The sequence below is a fragment of the Lactuca sativa genome, chromosome 2 (assembly GCF_002870075.4).
Source record: "Lactuca sativa cultivar Salinas chromosome 2, Lsat_Salinas_v11, whole genome shotgun sequence".
NCBI lineage: Eukaryota > Viridiplantae > Streptophyta > Magnoliopsida > Asterales > Asteraceae > Lactuca > Lactuca sativa.
The window spans coordinates 213,143,147-213,164,481 of record NC_056624.2 but is presented as its reverse complement, the minus strand read 5'-3'; the positions used below and the strand labels follow the sequence as shown (position 1 = coordinate 213,164,481).

The window sequence follows — 21,335 nt, the reverse complement described above, 5'->3', positions numbered from 1 at the left end:
TTTTAGTTTTTAATATTAAGGTATATTTTTTCAAAATCACACTGGTACTCGCCGAGTGCAGTCGCACCTACTCGGCGAGTACAAGTGTATTCAGAAGTTAATTTTCGATTTTTTAGTACATTTTTTTGTTCTTTTTACGCTTTTATTCTGTTTATTTCAGGACTTTCACTGCCCCATTAGGGCTCAACCAATCCATGCCTATAATCACCTTGTTCCCATGCAACGGAATAGGAACCAAATCCACCAAGTAGCGCTCCTCAAACAACCTTATGACAAAATCTCTGAACACTGATGATGCTCGCACCAATCGATCTTCGGCAATCTCTACCTCCAAAGGGCAATCCAACATGCCCGAGGACTCAGTAAACCTCTTGCTAAGCGCAAGAGAAACAAACGATCGGGTGGCACCCGAGTCAAACAACACCTGAATTGGGATACCGTTCACATGGAACGATCCTAATGCATAAACATAGAGCACATATCAATATCATAACATCATATAAATAAAATAGAGGGAAAGAATCATACCTATCACCACATCGGGTGCGGCGCGTGCCTCCTCGGTAGTCAGCTGAAACGCCCGGATCCTCACCATTGGAGCCTCTGCCTTGCCCTGTCGGCCATCAGTAATCCGCAGGGTAGCTGGAGCTGGCGCCTTCACTGGCACTGCTGCTGTCAACTGGGGGCAATTGGCCTTGTTGTGGCCCCTGTGGTTGCAATGGAAACATAGCAACTCAGACGTCTGTATCACAGGTGCAGGGGCGGTACAATCCCAGCTGAAGTGCCCTGACTTGCCACACTTATAGCAGCCTGACGATCCCAACTTGCACGCTCCCTCGTACGTCTTGCCGCATTTCCTACAGCGGCCTCGCCCCTGTTGGCCTTTCGGCCCCGCGTCTGGTCCCTTGGGCTTCTTCCCCGAAGCCCCCATAACCTTCCCCTCCTCTGCCTTCAACTTCCGGATGTGCTCTAGGTCTATCTTCCTCTCCCTTTCCCTAGCAATCATAGAGTCCAAGGTAGGGCAAGCTAAAAAACTGACATGCTCCCGAATATCAGCTCGTAGCATGTCATGATAGCAGGACCTCCTCATATCCTCATCACCCACGTACTGGGGCACCAACAACGCCCTCTCCCGGAACTTGGTGGTGATCTCCGTCACAGTCTCCGTCGTTTGCCTCATATCTAAGAACTCCCTGGCCAGCTGCTGAAGCTCGACAGTCAGCGCAAACTCTGCCCTGAACCTGGTCACAAAGTCCGACCAGGTCATAGCCTCAATAGCCGAGGCTCCCAATGAGTCACCGACGGACTCCCACCAATCGCTAGCTCGGTCTCTCAAACACCTTGCTGCAAATCTCACCTTCGACCCCTTGGGACAGAAGCTAGTCAATTGTGCAGACTCAATGTCTGCAATCCATCGTCTGGCAGCTATGGGGTCCTTCGCCCCGTGAAAATCCGACGCACCACTGCCCCTGAAGTCCTTAAAGGACAGTGTGTGTGATCCTGACTGGCCAGCTGCCATGTCACTCCTGAACGCCCTGAGGCGGTCCTCCATCAACTAAACTATCCCTTCCTTGATCGACTCAAAAATGATGGGGGTCGACTCAAGGATGCCCCTAGTGATCTCTGACGCGATGAACTCGCATAGCCTCTCATCTACTGGCTCGGATCCTGATCCCGAACCCGATCCCTCTCCAGAACTGCCACCCACTGGCCTCTGACGTAGTACCACCATTCTACAATACACACAGGCAACCATTAGTGATATTGATATATCTAAAGGGATCACATCTATTTCAAGTTCCCGGTCTTGTCTCGGCCTTCCTTAGTTCGGGTACGGATCCTCTGCTTTCAGTAGTACGGGCCCATACTACCTTCCACATCTATATGTACCTTCTTCAAGGACTGCCTCGACTCCACCAGATCCCTTTCACCACTGCTAATCACTACTATTCCCATTCTAGGCTTTCCCTAGGGAAAATCTCTGACTCCACCCAAACCAGCACTCAGCTGCTGAAGGCTTCCTTGTAATGCCAATTAGCCATTACCTGAATACCATCACATGGGATGAGGCTCATATAATCCTTCGAATAACATACTTGTCCCTACAACGGTTAGACTCAAACAAGAGCTGCGCAATAGGGCCAAATTCAGCACTCTGAGATTATTCAACCCTGATCACATGTAACGTGACGTATTCACCTAATGACTAACTCCCATCACCTAGAGTCCCACAAAGCACAAAGCAAGCAGCATTCGGACACAGGAAAACTACTCAAGCGAATCTGTCCTCATAGTGAGAAGCTGAACTAGCATATAATGCTACGCTCATACTACCAGGCATAACATAAATAGGCTATCCTACTGCTGTCTACTCAATACTAGCATGCAATTCTTATAAGTTGGAGCACATAAAGCAGACATATAAGGCATCATTCCTAGATCCTTAGTCCTATTCTAGCATGCTGTTCTACTGAAACTGTTAAACATAACATAACTTGTATGGATACTCTGGGGAATACTTACTTGAGCTCGGCCGGTCGTGCACATCACACACTTCATTCTTTCTTAAAACTCATTACTTAATCCTTTAGAAAACTTTTTCTTTTTTCGAAATTCCTTAATCCCTTGATTTGAGTTCAAACACCCCGAAGGTGTGTCCGAATCCCTCAAACCAGGGCTCTGATACCAACTTGTAACGACCCAAATTTCATGTCCAAAAATTTTCTTTTCAAATCAATACTTTAGAAAACAATTGTAGTTTAAAACACTGTATGTTCAACCATTTTATAAAATACATCGTGTGTTAAAACCGAAATATGAAAACAGTCAACTATTAGAGTACAAAATCCCAGAATGACCCATGGTGCGGGAACAATGTGCGTGTATGATATGCCGCTACCGCGCCAGCTCCTTCCTCCTTGAAGAAGAGGCATGTGAAAACAAAACTGTAAACCGTAAGCACGAAGCTTAGTGAGTTCCTCCATTGTACCGCATACCATATAACCACATAACATACATATATTACCAGGCATATCTGGGTGCTCGACCTACCCCTTCGGTCCTCTCGGCCGGATATTGACTAGCATATCTGGGTACTGGCCTCCCCTTCGGTCCTCTCGATCGGATACTGACTAGCATATCTGGGTGCTGGTCTCCCCTTCGGTCATCTCGACCGGATACTGGGGACTATTTCACCCCTACTACTACCACATAACACATATCACATAATCTATCTAGCATGGTTGGGCATGACTGCCCCTTCGGCCCTATCGACCGGAAATCTGGGGACTACCTCCCCTACTGTCACTAGCACATAGCATCATATCATACTAGCACATATACATTTCACAGGTAGTAGCAACCATAGATTAATATCACACAGACAATCATCTAATCATACAACTCCTACTGGTGGGCCGACATTATGGTCGTAGACGCACTTCTACCGGAAGGTAACCCACCTCGAAGTAGCTGTTGATCTGTGCGGGAACTGTCTGGCTGCTGTTGCTGCTACTTCGGAAATACTCCGGTTATAATTCCTACAAAACACAGTCAAAGTCTGATATCTACTCTTTGGGTAAAATGACCATTTTACCCCTGATCAAGTCAGGTCAAAGTCAAAGTCAACTTCCAGTTGACCCAACTCGCCGAGTTGGCTCGCCAACTCGTCGAGTCCCTATCCGGTCGATTGTCCTCACTCCCGTCCCTACTCGTCGAGTTAGGCATAGACTCGACGAGTTCTCTTTCTAAACTGATATCCAATTGTCCTTCATCTGACTCGTCGAGTTGTATGAACAACTCGTCGAGTTCATCTTCATCCGATGAACACTTTGGTCTGTGACTCGTCGAGTTGTATGAACAACTTTTCGAGTCTGTTCTTGAGGCAAGAAGGTTGCCTTGGACTCGCCGAGTCAGGGCATTGACTCGCTGAGTCCCTCCATTACTGAGTTTGGCTTCCGATTCACTGAGTCCACTTATAGCTCACTGATCCCACTTGGCATAACTTAAAAGGGGAAAAAATCGGGGACTCGCGACTCGACTCGCCGAGTCGCATGCATGCAATTACTATATACTCGATTCTGCTTGAATCCAGTGCATTCCATTCATGGATCTGGGTTCTCAGGGCTTGATTAACACGTAAAGTTTCCAACTTTACGTGTAAATAAACACCAATGAAGGTTTTAGGGCTCAACATGCACTAAAAGAGTATATATATATGGCTTTCATGCAATATGTGTAACGACCCAATTTTTACGTCCAAAAATTTCGTTATAAAACATTACATGAAAGCATTAATAGTTAAAACATTGTTTGATTAAACCATTTCACATCGAAAACCAAATTGAAAACCACAACATTCGATCAATCAAATATCAGAGTATCAATCCCAGAATAAACTAGTAACTGCGGAAACAAGAGAGTGTGTGTGTGTGACATGCTGCTACCGCGTCGACTCCTTTCCCCTAGCTGAGGAGGTACCTGAAACCAAAACTGAAAACCGTAAGCACGAAGCTTAGTGAGTTCCCCTACTGTACCACATACCATACAAACACATAACATACATACTGCCAGGCTATTCTGGGGTGCCTGACTACCCGGTACGGCCATTCTGGGGTGCCGACTACCCGCGTCAAGCCATTCTGGGGTGTTGACTACCCGTGTAAAGCCATTCTGGGGTGCTGACTACCCATCGGTCCTAACAACCAATCCTCGGGGACTAGTCCCCTCCCACTACCTCTATCGCATATAACATAACAAGCCAGCATGCAAACATATCATCACATACTGTCAGACATTTTTGGGGTGTCTGGACTACCCTTCGGTCCTATCAACCGATCTCTACTTCTATCTCATATAACATATCATGCTAGCATATAACATATCAGGTAGTAGCAAACCTAAATGATATCATAAAGACAATCATCTAACATACGACTCCTACTGGTGGGCCGGCATTGTGGCCGTAGACCCACCGCTACTGGAAGGTAACTCACCTCGAAGTAGCTGACGATCTGATCTGGAACTGACTGTCTACTGCTGTTGCTGCTCCGGAAATCCTCCGGCTGCAAATCCCACAACATACTCAATCAAACACTTCTAACTGTCCTTTGGGTAAAATGACCATTTTACCCCTGATCATGCCCTAAGTCAAAGTCAGAGTCAACTTTCAGTTGACTCCACTCGCCGAGTTGGCTCTCCAACTCGCCGAGTCCCTACCCAAACGATTGTCCTGAATCCCATTTCTACTCGTCGAGTTAGGCGATGACTCGACGAGTTCTCCTTCTAAACTGATATTTAAGTCCTTCATCCTACTCGCCGAGTTGTATGAACAACTCGTCGAGTTCATCTTCATCCGATGAACACTCATGCTGCGACTCGCCGAGTTGTATGAACAACTCGCCGAGTCTGTTCTTGGTCTAAGGAGATTGCCTTGAACTCGCCGAGTCAGGGTATTGACTCGCCGAGTTCCTCCATGGATGAGTTCAGCTTCCAACTCACTGAGTCACACCCCGTGACTCACTGCTCATACTCGACTCTACAAAAAGGGGACAACTCGAAGACTCGCGAGCAGACTCGTCGAGTCTGATGAACGACTCGCCGAGTCGTCGCCATGCAATCACTATATACATGATTTTGCTCGATTCCAGTCCATGCCATTTACAGATCTAGGTTCCTAGAGCATGAATGACATGTAAAGTTTCCAACTTTATGTGTAGATACTCACCAATAAAGGATTTAGGGCTCAAAATGCCTCAAAAGGGTAGATCTAGGGTGAACAAGCAACATGGGTCCATAAAGGTAACAGATCTGAGCTCCTGGAGCTCAATCTTGCCTAGATCTGAAGGCCAATCAACCTATTACGACTTATATTGCACATACAAAATTGGGGATTGGCTCAAGAATGACTTAAATGAAGTAATAAGCATAGAAACATGGGGAAAACGGGTTATAACTCAAAGGAACTGCTGAGAGAGCACAAAGATGCTTGGATTCCTTCCTTTCCTCTTGATCTACTTCCCTTTTGCCTCAAAACCTTCAAGAACACACAACAATTGCTTCAAACTCTCAATGAACAACTTAGAACGAGGGTTGGAAGCTCTGGGGGGGATGGGGGCTGGCTTGGGGCGGATATGTGGCTTAAATAGGGTGCAAACCCCTGAAACTTAGGGTTTCATCCAACAGCGGCGACTCGTCGAGTCCGGAATATGGACTCGCCGAGTCACCAACTTAAACGCGTCCCGGGGTCCCGTCTCTACTCGACGAGTCGGACCTATGACTCGTCGAGTCCAAGGCTAAAAATGGAAAATACACAAATAAGATTTACGTACCGGGAACTAGGTGCTACAAATCTCCCCCACTTATTTTAGACTTCGTCCTCAAAGTCTGCTGCTCGATCCTGAAACAGCTCGGGGTAATGCTCCATCATCTCGTCCACCGGCTCCCAAGTCCTTTCCGAACCCTTGCGGTGCTGCCATTGCAGCTTCACTAGCTCCACCTTCTTGTTCCTCAAATCCTTCGACTTCCTGTCGAGGATTGCGACTAGGCGCTCAATGTAATTCAGGTTGTCATCAACCTGAATATCCTCTAACGGCACCACTGCTGAGTCGTCCACTAGGCACTTCTGCACCTGAGAAACATGGAAAATGTTGTGGATCTGGCTGAGCTCAACTGGCAGATCCAGCCTATACGTCACCTTTCCCACCCGGGCTACAACCCTGAACGACCCAATAAACCTCGGGCCCAACTTGCCCTGCTTCCTGAATCGAATGACGCCCTTCCAAGGTGACACCTTCAGGAGAACCATATCCCCAACCTGGAACTCCAGGTCGGATCGGCGCTTGTCGGCATAACTTTTCTGTCGACTCTGAGCAGTCTGAAGCCTGCTCCGAACCTACTGGATCATCTCGGTCGTCTTGAGCACCACTTCGGTGCTCCCCAAGACTCTCTGGCCAACTTCACCCCAACATATCGGGGTCCTGCACCTTCGTCCGTACAACATCTCGAAGGGAGGGCGGTCGATACTCGCGTGGTAGCTGTTGTTGTAGTAGAACTCGGCCAAGGGAAGATAGGTATCCCAGCTACCACCGAAGTCTAGCACGCACGCCCGCAACATATCCTCCAGAGTCTGGATGGTCCGCTCGCTCTGACCATCCGTCTGCGGGTGAAAGGCGGTGCTAAAATGCAAACAAGTGCCCAACTCGTCATGAAATCTCTTCCAAAATCTGGAAGTAAAACGTACATCCCTGTCCGAGATAACCGATACTGGCACCCCGTGTCGCGCCACGATCTCCCTGATATAGATGTCGGCCAATTTCTCGGCCGATATGCTCTCCTGAATCGGGATAAAGTGAGCACTCTTGGTTAATCGATCAACGATGACCCAAATCGAATCCACTCCACGTGCGGTCCTGGGAAGCTTCGTGATAAAATCCATCGTGATATCTTCCCATTTCCACAGTGGAATATCCAACGGCTGCATCTTGCCATGCGGTCTCTGATGTTCGGTCTTGACCTTCCTGCAGGTCAAGCACCGCTCAACATACCATGCGACATCCCGCTTCATGCAGGGCCACCAATAATCTAGACGAAGATCCCTATACATCTTCGTCGCCCCGGGATGAATAGAGAATCGGGACTTGTGCGCCTCCTCCATCAAAATCTGGTGCACGCCTCCGTGATACGGCACCCACACCCTACGGTGTAGTGTCAATAGTCCTCGGCTATCATAATCAAAGGAGGAAACCTGACCCACCACACGCTCACTGTTCCGATGTTCCTCCTTGATAGCCTCCTGTTGGGACTCCCGAATCTGCTCCAACACGGGAGTCACTACGGTCATCCTCATGCACATATCCCTGATCGGCACCGCCTTGCGGCTAAGCGCATCGGCCACCACGTTGGCCTTCCCCATGTGGTACAGGATCCCACAATTATAATCCTTCACCACGTCCAACCACCGACGTTGCCTCATGTTTAGATTCGGCTGATCCATGAGGTACCTCAAACTCTTGTGGTCCGTGTAGATGGTACATCGAACCCCGTAGAGGTAATGTCGCTAAATCTTGAGGGCAAAAACCACCGCCCCCAACTCCAAATCATGCGTCGGGTAGTTCGCCTCGTGAGGCTTGAGCTGCCTCGAAGCGTAGGCAATGACATGCCCCCTCTGCATCAGTACCGCGCCCATCCTTGAAATGGACGCGTCGCAGTATACCACAAAATCCTCTACGCCCTCTGGCAGGGCTAAGATCGGCGCCTCGCACAGTCTCTGTCTCAGTGTCTCAAATGCAGCCTGCTGCTCGGGTCCCCATCGAAAGACCACGGCTTTCTTCGTCAGTCGCGTCAAGGGTACGGCTATCTTGGAGAAATCCTGAATAAATCTCCGGTAGTAGCCTGCTAATCCCAGGAAACTCCGAATCTCAGATGGAGACTTCGGAACCTCCCATCTCATCACGACCTCGACCTTGGCCGGATCGACCAGAATCTCGTTCTGGTTGACAAGGTGTCCGAGAAATTGCACCTCGCGCAACCAAAACTCACACTTGGAGAACTTGGCATACAAGCTCTCCCTCCTCAGGATCTCCAACACCTCTCTCAGATGCTCCTCATGCTCCTCCTGAGTCTTGGAATAAACCAAGATGTCATCGATAAAGACTATCACAGACCGATCCAGCATCGGTCGGCATACGCGGTTCATGAGGTCCATGAACGCGGCAGGAGCATTGGTGAGCCCAAACGGCATCACCACAAACTCATAGTGGCCATAGCCCGTCCGAAACGCGGTCTTCTGCGTATCCTCCTCCCTGACCCTAATCTGATGATAACCCGAACGCAAATCAATCTTGGAGAACCAAGATGCTCCCTGAAGCTGGTCAAAGAGGTCATCAATCCTCGGGAGCGGGTAATGGTTCTTCACCGTTACCTTGTTCAGCTCCCGGTAATCCATACACATCCGATGCGACCCGTCCTTCTTCTTCACGAACAAAATCGGGGCTCCCCAGGGTGAACTACTCGGTCGAATGAATCCTTTGTCTAACAGCTCCCGCAGCTGTGTAGACAACTCCTGCATCTCAGGAGGAGCCAATCGATACGGTGCCTTGGCTATCGGAGCCGCACCAGGAACGAGGTCAATCCTAAACTCAACCTGTTGCTCCGGAGGTATCCCAGGAAGCTCCTCTGGAAAAACATCTGCGAATTCTCGCACCACCGGAACCTCGCTCACTGTCGCCTTACCCGCCTCCCGGGTATCCATCACGTACGCGACATATCATGCGCATCCCTGCTGAAGGTAGCGCCTCGCCCTTGGTGCTGAACATACTGCGGGTCCACACTGCGGCCTCTCGCCATGAATCACTAACTCTCCCCCGCTTGGGGTCCTGACCCGCACTATCTGTTGCGCGCAATCTATCACCGCCCCATTAGGGCTCAACCAATCCATGCCTATAATCACCTTGTTCCCGCGCAACGGAATGGGAACCAAGTCTACCAAGTAGCGCTCCTCAAACAAACACAATACGCAATCTCGAAACACCATCGATGCTCGTACCGATCGATCATCAGCAATCTCTACCTCTAAAGGGCAATCTAACTCGCTCGAAGTCTCATGAAACTTCTTGCTAAGCGCAAGGGAAACAAACGATCGGGATGCACCCGAGTCGAACAACACCTGAACTGGGATGTCGTTCATGTGGAACGATCCTAATGCATACATATACATACGGAGCACATATCAATATCATAACATCATAAAAATAAAATAGAGGGAAAGAATCATACCCGTCACCACATCGGGTGCGGCACGTGCCTCCTCGGTAGTCAACTGAAATGCTCAGCTCCTCACCACTGGAGCCTCTGCCTTGCCCTGCCGGCCATCCGTGATCCGCAGGGTCGCTGGAGCTGGCGCCTTCACCGGCGCTGAAACTGTCAACTGGGGGCAATTGGCCTTCTTGTGGACCCTCTGGTTGCAGTGGAAACACAACAACTCTGATGTCTGAATAACTGCTGCCGGAGCAGTGCAATCCCTGCTGATGTGCCCAGACTTACCGCACTTGTAGCAGCCTGATGATCCCAACCTGCACGCCCCCTCGTGCGGCCTGCCGCATTTCCTGCAGCGGCTCGGTCCTGACTGGCCTTTCGGCCTACCATCTGATCCATTGGGCTTCTTCCCCGAAGCCCCTCCTGTCTGTCCCTCCTCTGATTTCCGTTTCCGAATGTGCTCCAAATCTATCTCCCTCTCCCTCGCCCTGGCAATCATAGAGTCCAAGGTAGGGCAAGCCGAAAAACTAACATGTTCCCGGATGTCAGCTCGTAGCATATCATGATAACGGGTCCTCCTCATATCCTCGTCACTAGCATACTGGGGCACCAACAAAGTTCTCTCCCGGAACTTGGCGGTGATCTCCACCACAGTCTCAGTCGTCTGCCTCATGTCTAAAAACTCCCTGGCCAACTGCTGAAGCTCGACAGCCGGCGGAAACTTTGCCCTGAATCTGGTCACAAAATCCGACCAAGTCATAGCCTCGATAGCTGAGGCTCCCAACGAGTCACCCACTAACTCCCACTAATCACGAGCTCAGTCTCGCAAGCACCATGCTGCATACCTCACCTTCGACCCCTCGGGGCAGAAGCTAGTCAACTGTGCAGACTCAATGTCTGCAATCCACCGCCTGGCAGCAATGGGGTCTTTCACCCCGTGGAAATCTGGCGCACCACTGCCCCTGAAGTCCTTAAAGGACAGTGTGCGAGGACCCTACTGGTCAGATGCCATGTCGCTCCTGAACGCCCTGAGGCGATCCTCCATCAACTCGATGATCCCTTCCTTGATCGACCCGAAGATAATGGGAGTCGACTCAAGGATACCCCTGGTGATCTCTGACGCGATGAACTCGCGTAGTCCCTCATCTACCTGCTCGGAACCTGATCCCGAACCTGACCCCTCTCTTGAACCGCCATCTACCGGCCTCGATCGAAGTACCACCATTCTGCAATACATCACAACAATCATTAGAGATACTAATACTTCCTGAGGGATCACAACTACTTACAAGTTCCCTAGTCTTATCTTGGCCTTCCCTGGTTCGGGTACGGATCCTCTGCTTTCAGTAGTACGGGCCCATACTACCTTCCACATCTATCCGTACCTTCTTCAAGGACTGCCTCGACTCCACCAGATCCCTTTCACTATGGCTGTTCACTACTATACTCATCCTAGGCTCGCCCTAGGGAAATCTCCGACTCTACTCGATCCAGTCCTCAGCTGCTGCAGACCTCCTTGTAATGCCAATTAGCCATTACCTGAATACCATCACACGTGACGAGGCTCAGATAATCCTTCGAGTACCCGAATCGTCCCTACAACGTTTGGACTCAAACAAGAGCTGCGCAGTATGATCAAATCCGGTACCCTAAGATTATTCAACCCTGATCACATGTGACGTGACGTATTCGCCTAATGGCTAATTCCCATCATTCAAAGTCCCACATAACATGAAGCAAGCAACATTCAGACAAGGGTAACAATCTCAATCAACTCTATCTGCTTACAGGAACAGTACTAGCATAAAGTGCTAAGCTCATACTATCAGGCATAACCTAATCAGGTTATCATACTTGCTGTCTATTCAATAACTAGCATGCAATTCTCATACAACTGAACACATAAGGCAGACACATAAGGCATCACTCCTAGATCCTTAGTCCTATTCTAGCATGCTGTTTTACAAAAGCTGATAAACATAACATAAACTTGTATGGGTACTTTGGGGAATACTTACTTGAGCTCGGCCGGTCGCGCACATCACACACTTCGTTCTTTCTTAAAACTCTTTTCTCAATTTTAGAAAACATCTTCTTTTTAGAAAATCTTTTAATCCCTCGATTTGAGTTCAGACACCCCGAAGGTGAGTCCGAATCCCTCAAACCAGGGCTCTAATACCAACTTGTAACGACCCAATTTTTACGTCCAAAAATTTCGTTATAAAACATTACATGAAAGCATTAATAGTTAAAACATTGTTTGATTAAACCATTTCACATCGAAAACCAAATTGGAAACCACAACATTCGATCAATCAAATATCAGAGTATCAATCCCAGAATAAACTAGTAACTGCGGAAACAAGAGAGTGTGTGTGTGTGACATGCTGCTACCGCGTCGACTCCTTTCCCCTAGCTGAGGAGGTACCTGAAACCAAAACTGAAAACCGTAAGCACGAAGCTTAGTGAGTTCCCCCACTGTACCACATACCATACAAACACATAACATACATACTGCCAGGCTATTCTGGGGTGCCTGACTACCCGGTACGGCCATTCTGGGGTGCCGACTACCCGCGTCAAGCCATTCTGGGGTGTTGACTACCCGTGTAAAGCCATTCTGGGGTGCTGACTACCCATCGGTCCTAACAACCGATCCTCGGAGACTATTCCCCTCCCACTACCTCTATCGCATATAACATAACAAGCCAGCATGCAAACATATCATCAAGTACTGTCAGACATTTCTGGGATCTCTGAACTACCCTTCGGTCCTATCAACCGATCTCTACTTCTATCTCATATAACATATCATGCTAGCATATAACATATAAGGTAGTAGAAAGCCTATATGATATCACAAAGACAATCATCTAACATACGACTCCTACTGGTGGGCCGACATTATGGCCGTAGACCCACCGCTACTGGAAGGTAACTCACCTCGAAGTAGCTGACGATCTGATCGGGAACTGACTGTCTACTGCTGTTGCTGCTGCTCCGGAAATCCTCCGGCTGCAAATCCCACAACATACTCAATCAAACACTGCTAACTGTCCTTTGGGTAAAATAACCATTTTACCCCTGATCATGCCCTAAGTCAAAGTCAGATTCAACTTTCAGTTGACCCGACTCGCCGAGTTGGCTCTCCAACTCGCCGAGTCCCTACCTAAACGATTGTCCTGAATCCCGTTTCTACTCGTCGAGTTAGGCAATGACTCGACGAGTTCTCCTTCTAAACTGATATTCAAGTCCTTCACCCTACTCGCCGAGTTGTATGAACAACTCGTCGAGTTCATCTTCATCCGATGAACACTCATGCTGCGACTCGCCGAGTTGTATGAACAACTCGTCGAGTTCATCTTCATCCGATGAACACTCATGTTGCGACTCACCGAGTCTGTTCTTGGTCTAAGAAGATTGCCTTGAATTCGCCGAGTCAGAGCATTGACTCGCCGAGTTCCTCCATGGATGAGTTCAGCTTCCAACTCACTGAGTCACACCCCGTGTCTCACTGCTCACCCTCGACTCTACGAAAAGGGGACAACTTGAAGACTCGCGAGCAGACTCGTCGAGTCTGATGAACGACTCGCCGAGTCGTCGCCATGCAATCACTATATATGCGATTTTGCTCGATTCCAGTCCATGCCATTTACAGATCTGGGTTCCTAGAGCATGAATGACACATAAAGTTTCCAAATTTACGTGTAGATACTCACCAATGAGGGATTTAAGACTCAAAATGCCTCAAAAGGGTAGATCTAGGGTGAACAAGCAACATGGGTCCATAAAGGTAACAGATCTAAGCTCCTGGAGCTCAATCTTGCCTAGATCTAAAGTCCAATCAACCTATTACAACTTATATTGCACATACAAGCTTGGGGATTGGCTCAAGAATGACTTAAATGAAGTAATAAGCATAGAAACATGGGGAAAACGGGTTATACCTCAAAGGAACTGCTGAGAGAGCACAAAGATGTTTGGATTCCTTCCCTTCCTCTTGATCTACTTCCCTTTTGCCTCAAAACCTTCAAGAACACACAACAATTGCTTCAAACTCTCAATGAACAACTTAGAACGAGGGTTGGAAGCTCTGGGGGGGATGGGGGCTGGCTTGGGGCCGAGTCTGAAGAACGACTCGCCGAGTCGCATGCATGCAATTAATATATACTCGATTATGCTTGAATCCAGTGCATTCCATTCATGGATCTGGGTTCTCAGGGCTTGATTAACACGTAAAGTTTCCAACTTTACGTGTAAATAAACACCAATGAAGGTTTTAGGGCTCAACATGCACTAAAAGAGTATATATATATATATGGCTTTCATGCAATATGGCTCCATAAAGGCAGTAGATCCGAGCTCCTAGAGCCCAATCATGCCTAGATCTGAAGTCCCTTAACACTATAAGCTCATTACTCAAAGATCAAGACTAGAAGAGGCCTTAAAATGACTATCATAAGCTCTTAATGAGATAATAATGAAGGAACATAGAGGGTTTCGAGTCTAATACCTCTAGAGGCTCTGAAATGGCACAAAGATTCTGGATCTTCTTCCTATCCTCTTGATCTACCTTCTTCTTCTCTCTAAAACTTCAAGGAATTGCACCAAAAGCACCCAAATTACCAAAAGATGGGTTAGGGCTCCGAGAGGGAGTGTTCTGGACGCAATGGGGGCCGTTATGAGGAACAAAACGACGTTTAAATAGGGTGCAACCCTTTGAAATTAGGGTTTCTTCCAGACTGGCGGACTCGCCGAGTCCAGAATATGGACTCGTCGAGTCGCCAACTTAAACGTGCTCGATATCCCGACCCTACTCGGCGAGTCGGGCCTACAACTCGCCGAGTTCCAACTAAAAAGGCCAAAATACTTAATTTAAATTACATACCAGGAACCATGTGCTACATAAACGCCATCATATGCAGCTGCTTGAAAGGGGCTTGGGCCTCTTCCCATGCTTTTTGAGACTTCCAGTTTGCTTCAACATCTTTCTGTTGACGACTCATACTGGAATCTTCTTGATCATGAGAAGCACGAGTGAAGCCAGGAGGATCTGGAATGTCACAGGAGGAGGGCGTCAATGAATTGTCTGTGAAATCAACTGCCCACTTTCGACCTTTCCCTTTTTCCATCTACAAAAGTTGAAGTGAATTTGATGAGTGGGTGATTAGTGGCATTCATGTGTTTGTGTGCATATAACTTAAGTGCACCATTAGTGTTGCTCCATAGTTGTAGAAGAGAGGATTAAAGTTCTAAACCCTAAAATTGAAATTGAGTTCGAGAAATAAAGTGTAAATCTTGTAACTGAACTAGTTTAATTCACCTACAATTCGGCGCATCGTATCATAATCAAATAATTCTCCTAGAATTTCAACCCTCTAAATCACACGTAATTCCTGAATTCGCAATAAACTCCACAGTTGTTTTAACTCATAAAACAAGTTACATCTGCGGCGCAGATCTAGAAACCCATTCGAGAAAGCAAAAATATACAGTCGACTGCTATGTCTAAATTGAATGTTTTTATGAGAACCTAGAAATTAGTGGTACGATCGACAAAACATTGCTTTCAATCGACGATCAAAACCGACGAAAATTCAAATTAGTTCAAGATAATATATTAATGAGAGGCATTACATTTATCAAAATTTCGAGCGTTCAAGTGATAGAAATAGACGTACCTGCAATAATCGAAGGGAAATATGCGATCAATAGTAGATGATCGGGGACGGAGTGTGGGAGATATATTTCAAACTTAGGAGCCCAACAAAGTTTTAATTATGTTTGTTTGTCGAAGAAACCCTATGAATTTAGTATTTTGTCTGAAAAGACCGAATTAAGTTATATTTTTGTTCAGTTTTATGGAAGTAAAAAGTAGAGAAATATATCATGTGGCTTATTACCATATTCGGAAAATGACTTGTCAAACCAACGAAGTTTTCAAACCGTTAAAAAAACGAAATCATGTTTTGTCTGTTAAAAAAAACTCAACTAACTTAACCTTTTGAACAGACAAAACATGATTGAGTTTTTTGAATTGTTTTGAAACTTTTTTGAGTTTTTTTAGACAAAATGTTAAGTTCGTTTGGTTTTCTTGAACAGCCAAAACATAATTGAGTTTTTTTGAACGGTTTGGAAACTTCGTTGAGCTTGTAAGTCATTTTCCCATCTTCAGAAATTTGAGTGTGTCGATCGACTCCAATCAACAATTTCCAGCAATGACTAAAGAGACCATTAATTTTAACGTTTTTTTACAGTTTAGTCATGAAGTCCTTTTTTAGTCTAAAACAAAGGTTTAAGGTTTATTATCACTATAATCCAATCAATATTGGATTTTGGTTTAAAAGGTTCCTGATGTATTTATCTTTTGTAGTTTAGGTCATTAAGGTTGTGTTTGATATGTGTCTAAAAGAGTCAGGTCAGACATTATTGGCTGACTCGGTTAACTAAACAATTTTGGGTGTGTGACTCGGTAAGAAGACGAGAATTGGCTGACTGAGAAAGGGACAAGCGTCTTCTAATTGTGCCCTTACCCTACAAATGGATACACATACAAGGAACTACCTATCCTAATATATGTGTCTTATAATATTTATCATATTATATGCACTAGGTGTGAGATCCATGTATTACATGGGTTTATTTTAAAAAAATTAAATATAAAATTTTAACAATTTGAAAAGTTTGAATTTAAAAGAAAAATGATAAATATTTTGAATTATTAAAATTAATGAAACTTTAATGTATTAGATACATTACATATATAAACTTTTTCTAATAAATACCTTACATATATATTACCTTACATATTAAATGTGGAATTTTAATTTAATAAAATGAAAAATACAATAAAATGACAAGTGGAAAATAGAAAATTTAAAAATGTTAGAAAATGCCATGTGTCCAAATGAATGATTAAGAAGACATGTTTTCAGAGCGAAAACTACCGTTGCCAACTCCAAATCATGAGTCGGGTAATTCTTTTCATGCTCTTTCAGCTATCGAGACGCATATGCTATCACCTTTTCTCTTTGGGTCAAAACACAGCCCAATCCAACCCCAGACGCATCGCTATAAACAGCGAAGTCTTCAACTCCATCGGGTAAAGAAAGTATTGGTGCCTCGCATAGCTTCTTCTTTAGCTGCTCAAATGCTTCTTTATGCTTATCACTCCAAGCATAAGTAGCTCCTTTGTGGGTCAAAGCTGTTAATAGAGTAGCGATCGAAGAAAAGCCTTGGATAAACCTTCGGTAATATCCGGCTAATCCTAAAAAGCTTCGAATCTCCGTGGGACTTTTCGGTTGTTCCCACTTCGTCACAGCTTCAATCTTTGCTGGATCAACCATTATCCCTTCTTGGTTGACCACGTGACCCAAGAATCGGACTTCACGAATCCAAAAATCACACTTAGAGAACTTTGCATACAGCTTCTCCTGCTTCAAAACTTCTAACACTTCTCGCAAGTGTCTGCCATGCTCCTCCTGGCTTTTCGAGTAAATCAGAATGTCGTCTATGAACACTATCACGGATTTATCAAGGAACGGATTACAAACCCTATTCATCAAATCCATGAATGCTGCCGGAGCATTGGTTAGTCCAAACGACATAACCAAGAACTCGTAGTGTCCATATCTAGTTCTGAATGCAGTCTTCTCGATATCTTGCTCTCTTACTTTTAGCTGATGATATCCTGACCTAAGATCGATCTTCGAGAAATAGCTCGAACCTTGCAATTGATCAAATAGGTCATCAATCCTCGGCAACGGATATCTATTCTTTATTGTTGCCTTGTTCAGCTCTCTGTAATCGATGCACATTCTCATACTTCCATCTTTTTTCTTCACAAATAACACCGGAGGTCCCCAGGGCGATGAACTAGGTCTAATGAAACCTTTGTCCAATAACTCCTGAAGTTGCATCATCAGCTCCTTCATCTCCGTCGATTCTAATCGATAAGGTGCTTTTGCTACTGGCGTGGTTCCTGGTAACAAGTCTATTCTGAACTCTACTTGTCTATCCGGTGGTAATCTAGGAAGATCTTCGGGAAACACTTCCGGATAATCACACACCACTGGAATACTCTGCATCACCTTCTTTTCCTTCTTAGCATCGATCACAAATGCTAAATATGATGTACATCCCTTGGTCAAACACTTTCTGGCTTTCATTAGACAAATGATTCCAGAATTCACTCTGCGTTTGTCCCCATACACCATAAATGAATCTTTCCCAGGCGGGTTTACTTTAACTATCTTCTTCTTGCACAAAATTTCGGCATCATTGGCGCTAAGCCAATCCATTCCCAACACGATGTCGAAACCATTAAGCTCGACAGGCAATAATTCCTCGTGAAACTTATTCCCATTAAGGTCGATTAAGATGTTTTTCATACGATGGCTAACAGGTACAAACTTGCCACTAGCAACTTCGACTAATAAGGCATCATCTAGTCTATCAACAGGCAAAGCTAGCATTCTACCAAACTCATGCGAAATAAAGGAGTAGTTGGCTCCAGAATCAAACAAAATTTGAGCAGGTAATTCATTAACGAGAAAGGTACCTGAAGTGACATCAGCTTCATCTTTCGCAGCCTCAAGTGTCATCTGGAAGGCTCTTGCCTTCGGCTTTGGTGGAATGTTGGGCTTAGCTGCCTCCTTCTTCTTCGGACAGTCTTTCAAAATATGCCCCTCTTCATTACAACCAAAACACATCCTTTTGCTGTTCAGACACTCATTGGCAAAATGTCCAACATTTCCACACTTGTAGCAGGTTACATCCTCGCTACATTTCCCAAAGTGCTTCTTCTTACACTTATCACACCACTTCGCTTCGCCTCCCTTTCCTCCAAACTTTTTCGAATCAGATTTCGAAAATTTTCCCTTCTTACTGGAACCAGATGTTCCCTCAAACTTTCTTTTCTCACCAACCTCAACCTTGTCGGTGGTTCTTCCCTTTATCATGTTTTCAACAGACTTGGCAGCCCAGATAGTTGCCTCTAGAGTATGTGCCTGACGAACTGGCACTACATACTCCCATGAGAGTCCCTTTGCATACCGGTCCACCTTTGTCAACTCTTCTGGGACGATACGCAAGGCAAACTCCATCTTATCGGTGAAGCTATTGGTGTATTCATCAACTGACATGCTGCCTTTCGTCAATGTCAGGAACTTGTTCTCCAACTCCAACAAATTTTGAGTCGAACAGAACTTGCGCTTGAACTGCACCAAGAATTCTGCCCATGTCAATTGTAGTGGCTCATTAGGGCTCAACGTCTTCCCTAGAGTGTTCCACCAACGAACGGCTCCACCTCGGAATTGTCGCACTGCATAGATAGTCTGCAACTTGCCTCTGCAGCCACACGTCATGAAGGCTAACTCCATTTCGGAGATCCAATCCATAACTCCGATCGGATCCTCCTTTTCATTGAAGGTCGATGGTTTGCAAGTTAGAAAGTCCTTGTACTTGCATCCCATTCCATCATTCCTTCCACCATGGTTGTCTTGCCTAACTATCGGTGGGTTGGCTTGACCAACAGACCCACTGAAGTTTCCACCTTCCGAGTGCCCTTCATTTAATTCAGGATCCTCCACACGAATTGACAGTTCTTCACGATTCTGTTGAAGCAACCGTCTAGTTTCATCCATCTGACGATCCAACATCGTCTGAATCATCATTTGCACACCATCCATGGTTATTGGCTCAGGTGCTGCTGCTACGACAGGTACTTGTTCAATCACTGGTGGTTGATTCCTGTTTTCATCAGCATTTCCAACTCCACTTCTTGTTCTCACCATTTTTTTTGATCTACACACCGAATAAGGTGAAATTAGATCCTAATTCATGATAGATATTCAAATCATCCTTATCGCTCTGAAACGTTTACATGCTACTTCTAAATTCGTAGACGTACGCTTAGAATCCTACACACATAAGGTTTCTAGATCCGGTCGGCAACAGACCATAGATCCGAACAAATAATATCATATATGGCAACATATAACATTTAGCACATAAAAGCATTTTAGGCAACTTTCCTAAAATAAACCAGTGCTCGTGTCTAAAATACAACAGACACACATCTCAAAATTCCACTTAGCATTCTAAGTTTAAGTCTAGAAATCCTACAAATTCCAAGTTCGCTTAAACTAATGCTCTGATACCAACTGTGACATCCCCAAAATCTCGGCCAGAAAAGACCGATTTTCATTTATGCTTTTAAAATATTTTCAGAGTAAATCCTTTTGATTTGAAAGAGATGCAGAATTTGTTCCCAAAAACAAAACATGATAAAACAATGTTTACCAAAGCATTTCATAAAAGAAATGTATTTTTCATTATATAATCAAAACTCGGGGTGTCATGTTCCGATACAGACCAATAAGCATAAACGATAACATTACAAGTCATTCAACAGATATATACATATACAGACTTGTAAACAAAACAACTTGATGGTTCATCCATATTATGCCCTCGCGCCACTTCCTGTAATACAAATAAAACTTAGTGGGTCAGGCTTGGGAGCCTGGTGAGCATATAGGGTTTTCAACCCACAATAAATAATCATATTTAATTTCCACCAACCAACAATAACCCAATTACCCATTCCCGTTATTCTCACTTTATGTCCCTAAAACAACTAACATAAGGGACCTAGTCTAAGAATATTTCATCGGGGCGACAACACATGCTTCGGGGGTTCCTCAGCAATATAAGTCAAATAAGGCAACCATGAGGGGGATGGAGTACAGCGAATGAACACCCAAGTTCATTAACACCTACAGGTGGCGAACCTGCTAATGTTTCCACAAGACTATCTAGAAAAGTCTGTGGTCGTCATCTAAACTCCGCTAGATGACTAAATCAAACAACAACGAGGCCTCTCATCTGTTTATTACACACCAACTATCTACCCATGTTCTACCCAACATATTAGTAGATAAAAATATACATTTTTATACATAGTTTAAAAACCTGTATAGCATGCTTTAATCAATACATATTCCACATAACAGATGAGGCACACACACATAACACGTATTTCATAGAGAAATAATCAGATCTATAAGATAGAAGAAAGTGAATACACATTCACACATATAAACAACAATATACTTAATACACTCAAACCATACTTGTATTATTATCGTGTTTATGAAAGATAATATACACTCACTTGATCAGAAGATGATCGGACAACACTACGACTTGCAGAAGTAGTAAATCTCAGCAGATCTTCACAAAAATCGAACTTCTCGCGAGCAGAGCTTCGGCTCGGGAACCGCACTTATCAGGATCTTCGGGATCTCGGGACTTGCTTCGGGGCTCGAGAATAATACTGGGGCTTTGGGGTATTTCTGGCACGCAAATCGATGCAAAACGGGAGAGAGAAGAGAGAAAATGAACAAAAGAACCGGCTGCCCTCGCATCCTATTTATAGGAGGCTGGAGCCTCGGAGTACGCGGGGCGTACTGCGTTACGCGGGGCGTACTGCCCGAAACGTCATTGCTTACGTATCCGAAGACTCGAGTGTGAATGTCGACATCCCTCGGTGTACGCGGGGCGTACTTCGGATCGGATTG

At 45.4% G+C, this 21,335-nt stretch overlaps 1 protein-coding gene across 1 annotated transcript in view; it reads right to left on the bottom strand.

Annotated features, from left to right (window-relative positions):
- LOC111912194 (uncharacterized) overlaps positions 1-14,885 on the bottom strand; it is a 40,937-nt gene extending 26,052 nt beyond the window's left edge. The window contains exon 1 of the mRNA XM_023907920.1: positions 14,662-14,885. Within this exon, the coding sequence (XP_023763688.1) occupies positions 14,662-14,885 (224 nt within the window). The remainder of the gene's footprint in view (positions 1-14,661) is intronic.
- Between the last annotated feature and the right edge of the window lie 6,450 nt (positions 14,886-21,335).